The sequence below is a fragment of the Cebus imitator genome, unplaced genomic scaffold (assembly GCF_001604975.1).
Source record: "Cebus imitator isolate Cc_AM_T3 unplaced genomic scaffold, Cebus_imitator-1.0 Scaffold125, whole genome shotgun sequence".
Taxonomy (NCBI): Eukaryota; Metazoa; Chordata; class Mammalia; order Primates; family Cebidae; genus Cebus; species Cebus imitator.
In genome coordinates, this window is record NW_016107440.1 from 3,006,291 (window position 1) to 3,018,312 (window position 12,022).

At 41.4% G+C, this 12,022-nt stretch overlaps 1 protein-coding gene across 1 annotated transcript in view; it reads right to left on the bottom strand.

Moving 5' to 3' along the window:
• KIF13B (kinesin family member 13B) overlaps window positions 1-12,022 on the bottom strand; it is a 187,714-nt gene that overhangs the window by 61,640 nt on the left and 114,052 nt on the right. Inside the window, exons 20-24 of the mRNA XM_037742659.1 lie at window positions 11,231-11,380; window positions 10,825-10,953; window positions 5,406-5,576; window positions 3,689-3,846; window positions 1,623-1,755 (exon numbers count right to left, since the gene is read on the bottom strand). Of these exons, the coding sequence (XP_037598587.1) occupies window positions 1,623-1,755; window positions 3,689-3,846; window positions 5,406-5,576; window positions 10,825-10,953; window positions 11,231-11,380 (741 nt within the window). The remainder of the gene's footprint in view (window positions 1-1,622; window positions 1,756-3,688; window positions 3,847-5,405; window positions 5,577-10,824; window positions 10,954-11,230; window positions 11,381-12,022) is intronic.

A 12,022-nucleotide genomic window follows, 5' to 3' on the forward strand; every position in this document is an offset into this window, starting at 1 on the left:
GAGGGGGTTTCACCATGTTGACCAGGATGGTCTCGATCTCTTGACCTCGTGATCCACCCGCCTCGGCCTCCCAAAGTGCTGGGATTACAGGCGTGAGCCACCGCACCCGGCCTGTCCACATGACTTTCAATCAGATGGACCTAATTTCTGGCCTCTGTGTCTTTATTCTTGCCATCAACATTAGGTTGGTGCAAAAGTAATTGTGGTTTTTGCCATCATGTAAGAAAAACCCTTTCAGACTTTGCATGATTTTTTCAGCATCAAGGTAAAGAGGCATATCCTCCAAAAAGCCCTTTCCTGAAAAGCCCAACATTTCTTTGAATGCTTTTAGTAAAGAGTATCGGAAGTTTGATAAATATTTAAATATCCAATTTATACTAAATCATAGAAAATTATCCAGTCTTGCCTTCCAGTAGATGAATTTCTAAGGCTCTGAAGAAGATAAATTTTTTTTTAACAGATCCTCAGAAAAAGATGTTCTTCACACCCTTAAGAATTCGACTTTATGTGTATAACACATGCTTTAATTTCAGCTCCTTTCACTTCGCTAAAATTTATTTGCTGGGGTCAGAGAACAAGTGTTTATCATTGTCCTCCTCTTAAAACATTCAGAAACTTAAACATTTAAGCAATTTTTCTTACCTTTAATTTTCTCTGTTTTGCTTTGAATGCTTTCTACGTTCATTTTCTAGAGTGATTCTAATATTTTACTACTGTTTTAAAGTATGGAAACTGTCATAGAACATGGGAGTCACCTAAACATTGTATTAATGTCAAGGATAGCAAAAAAAATTCCAAATCATGTATACAAATTAAATTAACAATTTGCCTCTCACTGTTAGTTGGCAGCACAGACTCTGTAGATGCACGTGGGGGTTAAGTGGCCACTCCGACATCCTTCTCTGTTCTGTGGATTCTGGCCTGTGTTTCTACCCAGCTGCATTTATGTTAACACTTGCTATGTGTCAGGCCCTGTGCTTAAACACACCTCTCTTCATCCTCACACTAATCCTTTGACGTTGGTGTTATCATCGTGACTACTGAACAAGTGAAGGCAAGTGGTTATTGAACTTGCTCAGGTACAGAAAGCTAGGATGCTGGAGAGCCAGAATTGAGCCCAATCATGTGAGAGTCTGAATGCTAATTCTTTCTGCCAAGTCACATCACTTCTCCTTGTCTTCATAAATGTTCTAAAGGCGTCTGATATGTTTGGTTTATGTCCTACAAATTAATTCTAAGTTTTCCTTTAAAACTTATCTCTTTCTTACCTAACACTAACAGAACTGGTTTTAAAAATATTATAAATAGCAATACTTGGCTGAGAGCAGTGGCTGACACCTGTAATTCCAACACTATGGGAGGCCAAGGCAGGAGGATCACTTGAGGCCAGGAGTTCAAGACCAGCCTGGGCAACAAAGTGAGATCCCCGTGTCTCTACTTTATTAAAAGAAAAAAAAAATTTAATAGCAATACTTGTGACACACAAGATAGGGGAATTTTAACATAGGAAATGGACTTGGCCAGTCTAGATTTCATTATCGCCAACATTTCTGCTAAAAAGAAGCCAATATTAAGCTTTCTGGTACCAAAGAATCTAATATTAACATTCACAATTTTGTTACCTGCCGTAGCTGGAAAATTCCTCCTGTGGGGACATCCTTTGCAGAAATCACTTCTACGGGGCAGTATTCACCATTCTCATTCTGTTCCAAGATTTGAACCCAGAATTCCAATTTCCTGGTCACTTCACTCCATCTAGGAAACAGGTGAAGTTCTTGGACAATCATACATTACTATTTCATTACAGGCAGCTTAGGATCCTACACACATAAGAATTAACAATGAAAATGACCTCCCAACAGAGTAATTCAGAATGATCTGTAGTTCAGTGAGTACCATACAAGTACATACTGGCAAATGTAATGGAAAGCAAAGTTAAATTTAAAATATCAGAACTAGAAATGGCTCCTTTACTTTGCTCAAAAAGATAAAATGACAAACCTATTTCAAAGTCATTACTCAAAAAATGGAAATTCTAATCAGATGTACAGAAGCAGCAAGCACACATCCATAAAAAATACAACCCAACAAAATCATGTCCCTTGCAGCAACATGGGTACAGCTTGAGGATATTATCCTAAGCAAATTAATACAGAAACAGAAAAAGCAAAACCCCCCTGTTCTCACCTATAAGTGGGAGTTAAACACTGAACATTCATGGACAAAAAGATGCCAACAATAGACGCTGGAGACTCCCAGGGGTGGGGAGCAGGGAGTGGGCAAGGGTTGAAAAAGTACCTTTTGGGTACTAGGCTCACTATCTGAGTGGCAGGATCAATCGTACCCCAAAGCTCAGCATCACACAGTATACCCAGGTAACCAACCTGTACATGTACCCCCAAATCTAAAATAATCTGCAACTCTTTAAAAAAAAAAAAAAAAAGCAAATACAGGAGTTGTCTTTTTGTAGATAGACAAAGGTAGTGCCATATACTTCAGTCATTTGCCAAGTATTTTTCTCAGGTCAATAAGAGAATCAAGAAAAAAAATCTCAGGGCAGACATAGTGGCTCACGCCTGTAATCCCAGCACTTTGGGAGGCTGAGGCGAGCAGATCAGGAGGTCAGGAGATCAAGGCCAGCCTGGCCAACACAGTGAAACCCCATCTCTACTAAAAATACAAACATTAGCAGGATGTGGTGGCACGCGCCTATAGCCCAGCTACTTGGGAGGCTGAGGCGAGAGAATCACTTAAACCTGAGAGGCAGAGGTTGCAGTGAGCTGAGACTGCGCCGTCGCACTATAGCCCGGGTGACAGAAAGAGACTCCATCTCAAAAAAAAAAAAGAAAAAAAAAATCTCAAATCTCACCTTCTATTTTAGTATTTGCTAAACTATCTAAATGCAAAAAAGGAAATCTGGTTTTCATCTATAAGTAGATGAAAAGCACAAAGACATGCAATTTCAGTCATTCTCTTTTAATGCTTCCTTTTAAGTCGACAAAGAAGCCTACCTCTTTCCAACACTGATGCCACTAAGAACCATAAGCTAAAGACAAAGAAAATGTGAACACTAGAGTGAATCTTGATCCATCCTTTCTACAGCTGATTAATTAGAAGTAATTCATAATGGTAAGTCATTCTTCTCCAAAATTAATTTCACTGTTTGAAATTGAACTTTCTTCCATCATTCTCTGAAGTTTGCTTCCCTAAGGAAGCTTAATTGTGTGATTAATACCCTGGAGACACTGCCATCCCTTCAGGGAACCCTGGTCATGCTCAGGAAACAATGACCTTCATAAATGGCAGTACTCATTTCTAGCAGTTTTTAAAAATTATCAATGGAATCTGGCCAGGCATGGTGGCTCACACCTGTAATCCCAGCACTTTGGGAGGCTGAGGTTGGCGGATCACTTGAGGTCAGGAGTTTGAGACCAGTGTGGCCGACATGGTGAAACCCCCAGCTCCACTAAAAATATAAAAATTAGCCAGGCATGGTGTGCATGCCTATAATCCCAGCTACTCAGACGGCTTAGGCAAGAGAATCGTTTACTCTAGGGGGGCCGGAGTTGCAGTGAGCCAAGATCATGCCACTGCACTCTAGCCTGGGTGACAAAGGAAACAAGATTGTCTCAAAAAAAAAAAAAAATTACACATATAAAATGGAATCAGATGAACATCTAACATTCACCTGTCCCGAAGACTACGTGTCTTTGCTTGGATGATTCCCAAATCCCACAGCGCTGGGTTTTTCCGAGGATCGTTCATTTTATGTCCATATACTTCAATTGCCAATGCTCCTTCAGAAAGATGCTCGATAAAGTCTTCAGTGATGTTAACAGAAAACTCCTGAAACACAATAGCTAATTACAGAAGAGGAAACTCCTTCTGGTAATCTTAGGATTGTTTATACCAGACATCACATACTTAATTATATAAGGAAAAAAATAGAAAAAGGAATGTTTGAGTTATACAGAACTGTCAGCTAACACCCATGATGAATGCTTAGACGGCCTAAGGTTCTTGACTTTAAACGTAACTATCAATCTGAATTTTTTAAAACTTTTCACCTCAGAAGTCTAGTGTGTAACACCAGCATTGTATTGTTTTGTTAACAGTATTTTGAGAGTTATTTTTAAAAACATAATTGTACAAAGTGTTACAACGCTGGTCTATAATGTGTTGATATAAAAGTATGCAATAAGGTAGTGTGTTCAAAAATATTTTTCCCACTTTTTAGAAAGCTAACTATCTCTATTAGGAGGTAAGGGAAATAAAGATCATTAGCACCAAAAAAAAAAAAAAAAAGACTTGATTTGTAAAAATTCTCCCAGCCTGTCCATTTTTATAAGATAGCATTTTGCAATTAGGAATGAGCTCTATGACAGTTTATTACAGAAACCACAGACTCTCCTATATCTGCTGGTGTCTCCTCTCTCTATCTTTAATGCACTCAAGTATTTGTTTTAAACGGATTAGAAAGAGATGTCTCTCTCGAAAGAGATGAGCTGGATCAAATGTGGTGCAGGAGCAACATAGACTTGGGGACCCAACAGTCCACATTCCGCTGGTCACCAGCCATGGACAAACTGACGGGGAACTACTTTGGGCAAAATGACCTCTCTGAACTGTTTGTGTTTTCAGCTGGAAAAAAAAAATTGCACTATTGGCTGGGCATGGTGGCTCACACCTGTAATCCCAGCACTTTGGGAGGACAAGGTGGGCAGATCACTTGAGGTCAGGAATTCAAAACCAGTCTGACCAACATGGTGAAACCCCATCTCCACTAAAAATACAAAAAAAAAAAAAAAATGTAGCCGGGTGTGGTGGGAGGCCTCTGTAATTCCAGCTACTTGGGAGGCTGAGGCAGGAGAATTGCTTCAACCTGGGAGGCAGAGGTTTCAGTGAGCCGACATTGTGCCACTGCACTCCAGCCTGGGTGACAGACCAAGACTCTGTCTCGAAACAAAAAATAAAACAACAACAACAACTGCAGTATCATCAAATACAACTGTGGTGAGGATCAAATGAAGAAGTAACAGAGAGCTTCACAGAGCATTCGGTGCTCAACAAAGTTAGTTCTTCTCTGTTACCTATGTTTGCTTTCTCTAAAACAAAAGTTTCTTAACTGTTTTAGATAATTTCTCCAGTAATCTAATACAGGGCATAGATTTTCTTTGGAGAAGAATACGCACATATACATACATAGGTATTTGTTTCTCATGCAAAAGTGACCTTTGGGTTGTGGAGGAGTATAGATGCATTGACACTTTTTGCTCAATCCCCACATTCTACAGAAAGTGCTCCAAGACATATCGGCACAATTATTCAAAGAAGTAAGGTTCATTTTCTGCTTTGTTTTTACATGAGTGATCTAAATGCTGGCCTGCTCTGGAAAACAAACTCACATTGCAGTGATCAAAGACAACCATGCAGTGCGGCTCCTTGCTCACGGGAGAGGAGGAGGTGTCCACTTCAGGAGCGACAATCACCGGCTCCTGTTGATCCCAGAAGCTGTATTTGCAGAACACAAAGTGGGACAGATGCTGTGGCAACCCAGTAGCTTGGAGGATTTTAACCTGAAGGAAAAAGAAGGCTGTGTGTTTGGAAATCCGAGGGTTGCAACAAGCACTCGGAGTCACAGTTGCAGGTTCCAGTTCCAGCTCTGTCACTAACTTAAGACTTATGATAGCCAGATCCCATTCAACCTGAGACTCGACTTTTGCATCTGGAAAATTGTGGTAGTAATTACTGTATTTAGTGAGAGGCTGGACACAGGGTTACAAGGACCCTGACTACAGAGGTGGACATTGTGAAGCATAAAAACATTTAAATGTCAGTTGCTCAGAATATAAGAATCGTCATCATCATCAATTCAGACAAAGACAGATGTCAAACGTCAGCACTCTGCAATGATATGAACTTGGCTAATCACGGATATGCCACAGAACAGAACAAGATTGTCAAGTACAGTGAATGAAGAACAATCAGTGTACATGCCAATAAACAATAAATATCAAGGAAAGAGCGAAACATAGATTAGATGTTTTAAAGTATAAAAAGGAACAAGGTAGGCCGTGTATGGTGGCTCATGCCTGTAATCCCAGCACTTTGGGAGGCCAAGGCGGGTGGATCATGAGGTCAGGAGTTCGAGACCAACCTGGCCCACATAGGGAAACCCCATCTCTACTAAAAATATAAAAAGTAGCCAGGGGTGGTGGTGTATACCTGTAATTCTAGCTACTCAGGGGGCTGAGGCAGGAGAATCACTTGAACCTGGGAGGCAGAGGTTGCAGTGAGCCGAGGTGCCACTGCACTCCAGCCTGGGAGACAGAGAGAGACTCTGTCTCAAAAAAAAAAAAGGAAACAAGGTTCTCAACTGAAAGTGTTACACGCTACTACAGCATTGTCTGGGAGAACTTAAAAGCATCAGAAAAGTACAAAGATCTGGGGGGAGAAGGAAGGAAAGTGAAGATGGTAAACGCTGACGATTTTCTGTGCCAGTGTTTACAGAAAGCCTTCCTTATGCAGATTTGGGGGAAAGGGGTATCAAAGGAACCATGCTCTGAACCAGCGGGGCAGGGTGTGGCTGTAACAAAGTGCAACTGGAGATACTTGTCTAATCAGACCCAAAGGCCCCAGAAGAAATGCCTTTAACAGTTTCTAAGGCAGCCTGATATTCTTAATATTTCTTTTGGTGGGCAGCATTAGACTGATTTTTTGGGGGGAGTGTCTGAGACAGGGTCTTGTTGTGTTGCCCAGGCTGGAGTGCAGTGGCACAATCATGGCTAACTGCAGCCTCAATTTTAAGGATTAGAGTGATCCCCCAGCCTTGGCCTCCTGAGGAGCTGGGACTTCAGGTGTGTGCCACCATGCTCAGGTCATTTTTTTGTTTGTTTTTAGTAGAGATGAGGTCCCATTATGCAAACCAGGCTGGTCTCAAACTCCTGAGCTCAAGTGATCCTCCTGCCTCAGCCTCCCAAAATGCTGGGATTATAGACATGAGCCACCATGCGTGGCCTGGGTTGATTTTTAATTTGGAGTTTTTGTGATCAACTGTGATATTCTAAAACTTCTCCAACTATGAAGAAAACAAAATCCTGAAGTTAGTTAAGCCAAATTCTGACTTTATAACTGATTAAACCAATTTTCACATGACTGAGCATTAATCATAAATCCTATTTTTCACCTGGTCACTTTCTGCATGTTGTACGATTCAATCTACCTCCAGTAAATACATGTAATGAAAATAAATCTGAATATATGGCATAAGAGTTCATGTAGTTCAGCAACCACAAATATAACCTTAACATTTCAGGCTGTAATCCAAGCACTTTGAGGCCAAGGTGGCAGGATCACTTGAGGTCAGGAGTTTGAGACCAGCCTGGCCAACATAGTGAAACTCCATCTCTAATAAAAATATAAAAATTAGCTGGCTGTGGTGGTGCATGCCTGTAGTCCTAGCTACTTCTGGAGGATGAGACATGAGAATTGCTTCAACCCAGGAGGCGGAGATTGCAGTGAGCTAAGACCACATCACTGCACTTCAGCCTGGGTAACAGAGACTGTGTCTCTACGCGCGCGCGCGCACACACACACACACACACACACACACACACACTCTTCAGGAAGCATTAATAATCACACACAAAATTACACAAACCAAGTTACTTTATTTTCTTCCATAGCAAACATATAATGGGTAAGCAATCAAACAGAAACTGCCATTATAATTCACCTTTTCTGTGACGTCAACAGGAGTTTGAAACACCTAGACAGCTACTTCCTGACAGGCTATGAAACAGATTGGCTGACACCTTTTATTCCTTCAAACCAAAATGAGCAAACAGTGCTCTGCTATTAATTTTTCATTAAGTTTTTAAAACCATCATTTTCTCATTAAGTGTTTTGAAATGTTTATATTATTTAAGGTAAGACAATATGGCATTTAAGAAAATTACAAGATGTTGGAGTTATATAAAACAAATACAATAAAAATCTTGTCCACTTATTAGCTCATGTGCTGGCACAAATTACTTAGATTATTAGTTTTCTTAGGCTTAGTTTTCTCCTAGGTGAAATGGGAATATCAGTAGCTACCTTACTTTACAGGGGTGAGACGGATCACATCAGTGCAACATAATGAAATGAAAGAGAGCAGTAACAGGTATTGACTACATACATCTTCAATACATACTTCTTTGTAACTAAATTCCATCTGAAATCCTTTTTTTATTCGAAATTAATCACAATTTTAATGTTAAAATACACAAGAAACAAGATTTAATATGCTGAACTCTCGACTACAGGCAACCTCTCAGGAATGAGGCTGCCTGGAATGAAGTCTATCAGCCATAAGGAATGCCAAGGTATCTAGAACACAGGCTGTTTGGGTTTTGTGGGGTTCCTAAAAAAGTTTTTGCACACAAAAACTAAAACCGCCACAAGGTGTCAGAATACCACAGCTTCAATGTGCAGCTGTTAAGACAGCTCAGGAATGTTCCAGGGTTTTAAATACACTAACCTCACTTATTATCACCGAAAACACGAAGACGTCAATATGTGCATATAGCCTTGTTACAAAAAACAAATCCAGACTTCTTTGGGGGCTAGTTACATCACACCAGAAAGCAAGAAAGCTATCACAGTCCAGGAAGCTCAGCATTATGACAACAGGAATCAAGGGCCAACTGAAGCAGCTCCCGCTAGCCAAAGATGGGAACATTTGTGCTTAAACACAGGTAGTGAATCCAACAGACAGATGCCCCCCAAATATGGTTAAGTCTGAGAGCTCATAATGATGCTGTTAAGATTAAGGACAAAAAACCTCACTGGTCACATTTTGGAAAACCAATTCATTACTTTAAAAATTAGGCTGGATGTGGTGGCTCACACCTGTAATCCCAGCACTTCAAGAGGCCGATGCAGGTAGATCACTTGAGGCCAGGAGTTCAAGACCAGCCTGGCCAACAAGGCAAAACCCCCATCTCTACTAAAAATACAAAAATTAGCTGGGCATGGTGACATAGCTACTTGCGCGGCTGAGGCGGGAGAATCACTTGAACCTGGGATGCAGAGACTGCAGTGAGCCGAAATCACACCACTGCCCTCCAGCCTGGGTGACAGTGAGACTCTTTCTCACAAATAAAATAAATAGATAAAATGTGTAAATAAAGGGAGAGCATTTATCCTTCCTTTTTTAACACAAACTATCACTGTATAGCAAAGCAGTTGGTAATAGGAAGACTTCTTCTCTGGAGTAAAATGAAATGACAATAGAATTATAGTACCATCCTTTTGTAACTCCTAACAAAATAATGCACCTTGGTAATAATCATCCATGGCTGATCATCCCCCAAACACAAACAACCAGATAAGATGTGGCCCCTGATGGAAGAACACAGGCCACCACTGACCAAGCCCCTTGGCTGCCTCCCTCCCCCAGGAAACACCTTTATATCTAACTACCAATTTTCAGCAAACGCGTCTTAATGTGCTAGGCAACACCAATCGGCAGAAGTCAGACTATGGGAAACTACAACAATCCAGTTTCTACAATACGTAATTGCAGGTTTGGTGAGAGAGGCAAAGAGAGTGAGCAAGCAAGTGAGAGAGCGTGAGTGTACCAGACTGAAACTGACGCGAGACACACGCCAACCAAGGCAATTAAGGAAACTGACGATTTTACGATAGAAATAAATTGTTAATTTTTGACAAATTATTAATTTTGACAATTATGGTTATACTGGCTTAAGGACTCATCTTTTGGAGACACACTGAACTATCTGCAGGTAAGATACAACGCTGGGGTGCCCAGGATGCTAGTGGAGGGGGCGGCATGGAAGCAGCTGAGCGTATGAAAGAAACAAGGTTGACCACAGGTGATAACTGTGGAGCAAGGGTGAATGGGCCTCAGTAACACCTTTCTCACTACTTTTAGATATGTCTGATATCTTCCGTTAGTAAAAACAAGGTTTTTAACCTCATTTTAAGCAGCCCGTATTTCTCAGGTTATACGACTTTTTTTGGTAATAAGAATACGTTTTCCAAGTGCGAAGTGCCCTTATATGTTCTTTAACAGCAGAAAGTGATATTTGAGCTGCATTTGGTAGTCCATCATCTTCAAAATGGACCATCGTGGGGTCATCAAGCCTAAGTCTCCATCTCTGATCATCTTATGACTCAAAGGAGCTGCTCCGAAATCAAGTACAATACAAGAAATATGACCTTTCAGTGAATCAAGATTCCTCCCCCTCCTAGTGAAGTAACTGAAATGCCGGAAGCCCTCTCCATATGTGCGAAGACTTGCAGAAAGTGGCCTGACTCCAACAGCTCCAGCTTCCCGCTACCTTGTGGCTAACATCCAACTTACCGCCTTCAACATCAGCTTTGATTCTAGAAATGTTTACTGGGAGAGAGGACTGGCTCTAGGATGGGCTATGAATTAAGAGTCAGGTGTAGGCTTCCTTCACTTAACCTGGCCTCCTTCTCACTGCACCTATGCCCCTTGGTGACTTCCTGCCTGCCAGCCCCTTCTTTTTATAATAAGTGGTTCCTGCAGGGATTCTCAGCCACCGGCAGGTCTGGACCACTAGCAAGTGTTTGGAAATGACACAGGGGATTTTTCACCATCATGAGTGGGGGAGGCTCTGCTCTACTTTCAAAATGTGAAAAGGAACATAATACTTACTATCTAAAGACCCAGGCCTCAAAATCAGCCCCATTTGAACTATGAGGTTAGTGCAAAAGTCAACGTGATTTTTGCTGTTAAAAGTAATGGCACTGACTTTTGTATCAAACTAATACTAGGATGAAGCTGGGACTTACCATGCATACCAGTTTGTTTTCCTGGGTCTCCTTCTCAAAGGAGACCTCGGCAGCCTCGTCGCCTCCTGCAATCCTTTCCCCAACATCCCCGCTGATGCGCGTTACCTCCACGTGCAGCCGACCTGCCACCTGCAGCAACGGGGGAGGCAGAGACATTTCTCCAGATTTGGTTGCTGCTCCCTTGAGATGACCTCTCTTCTCTTTTAGAGTCAAGTCGTCAGGTTAATGGTGTGTGGGGAATTCAGAGGCCTGGTTTCTGACAGTTACTCTGCCCTCAGTGTCATTGGAAACACATACACATTAACTGTCCTTACTGACAAAAAATAGCAACAACACCCCATCACCACCCTCTTGTTTCTTAAACTGTTCTCTACAGGAAGCAAGGCATGAAGGAAAACCAACCAACCTCTCCCTTCTGGTTGATGATGGGAACAGCGTACTGTAACTTTGCATCATAGAAAAGGGACTCGAGGAAGACATTGGCCACCCCAATGAGACTATGATTTTCCTGCTCATCATAGAATGGATCAGCACGTTTGAAGTACGATCGTATTACCTGCAAAGAGATTAAGAATATATAACTTCAGAAAAATCACTTACAATACATGCATTCAGCCTACTGCTTTTTCATGCACTTAGGTCATGAAGCTGAACTTCCATCATCCTGACGCTTGTACTTTTTAGAGTAAAATACTCTAAAGTGTTTGCTTAAGTACAGCACTGTATTACTCCCTCACACTCTCTTCCTCATTCCCATTTACAATGGAGGTCAGCATCCTCCATCCATGTCAGAGTGATCTCAATAACAGGTTATTACTTTTAGCAATTATTCTCCTTTACGTGGAAATCTTGCCGCAAAATAAACAAACAATATATGTTGAACAGAAAAAGAAGTAGAGTGTGCAAAACTACACTTCACTTTTCTTGTGGGTAAGACACTAATTCATATCTGCTCTGCTTGTTCCTAGGAAGTCATTAGGTACACTACTGCTAATAAAAGGTGAGCCCTCATGCCTATAATCTCAGCACTTGGGGAGGCCAAGGCGGGACGGTCACCTGAAGTCAGGAGTTCGAGGCCAGCATTGTCAACATGGTGAAACTTTGTCTGTACTAAAAATACAAAAATTAGCCGGGCACAGTGGCCGGCACTTGTAATCCCAGTTACTTGGGAGGCTGAGGCAGGACAATCACTTGTACC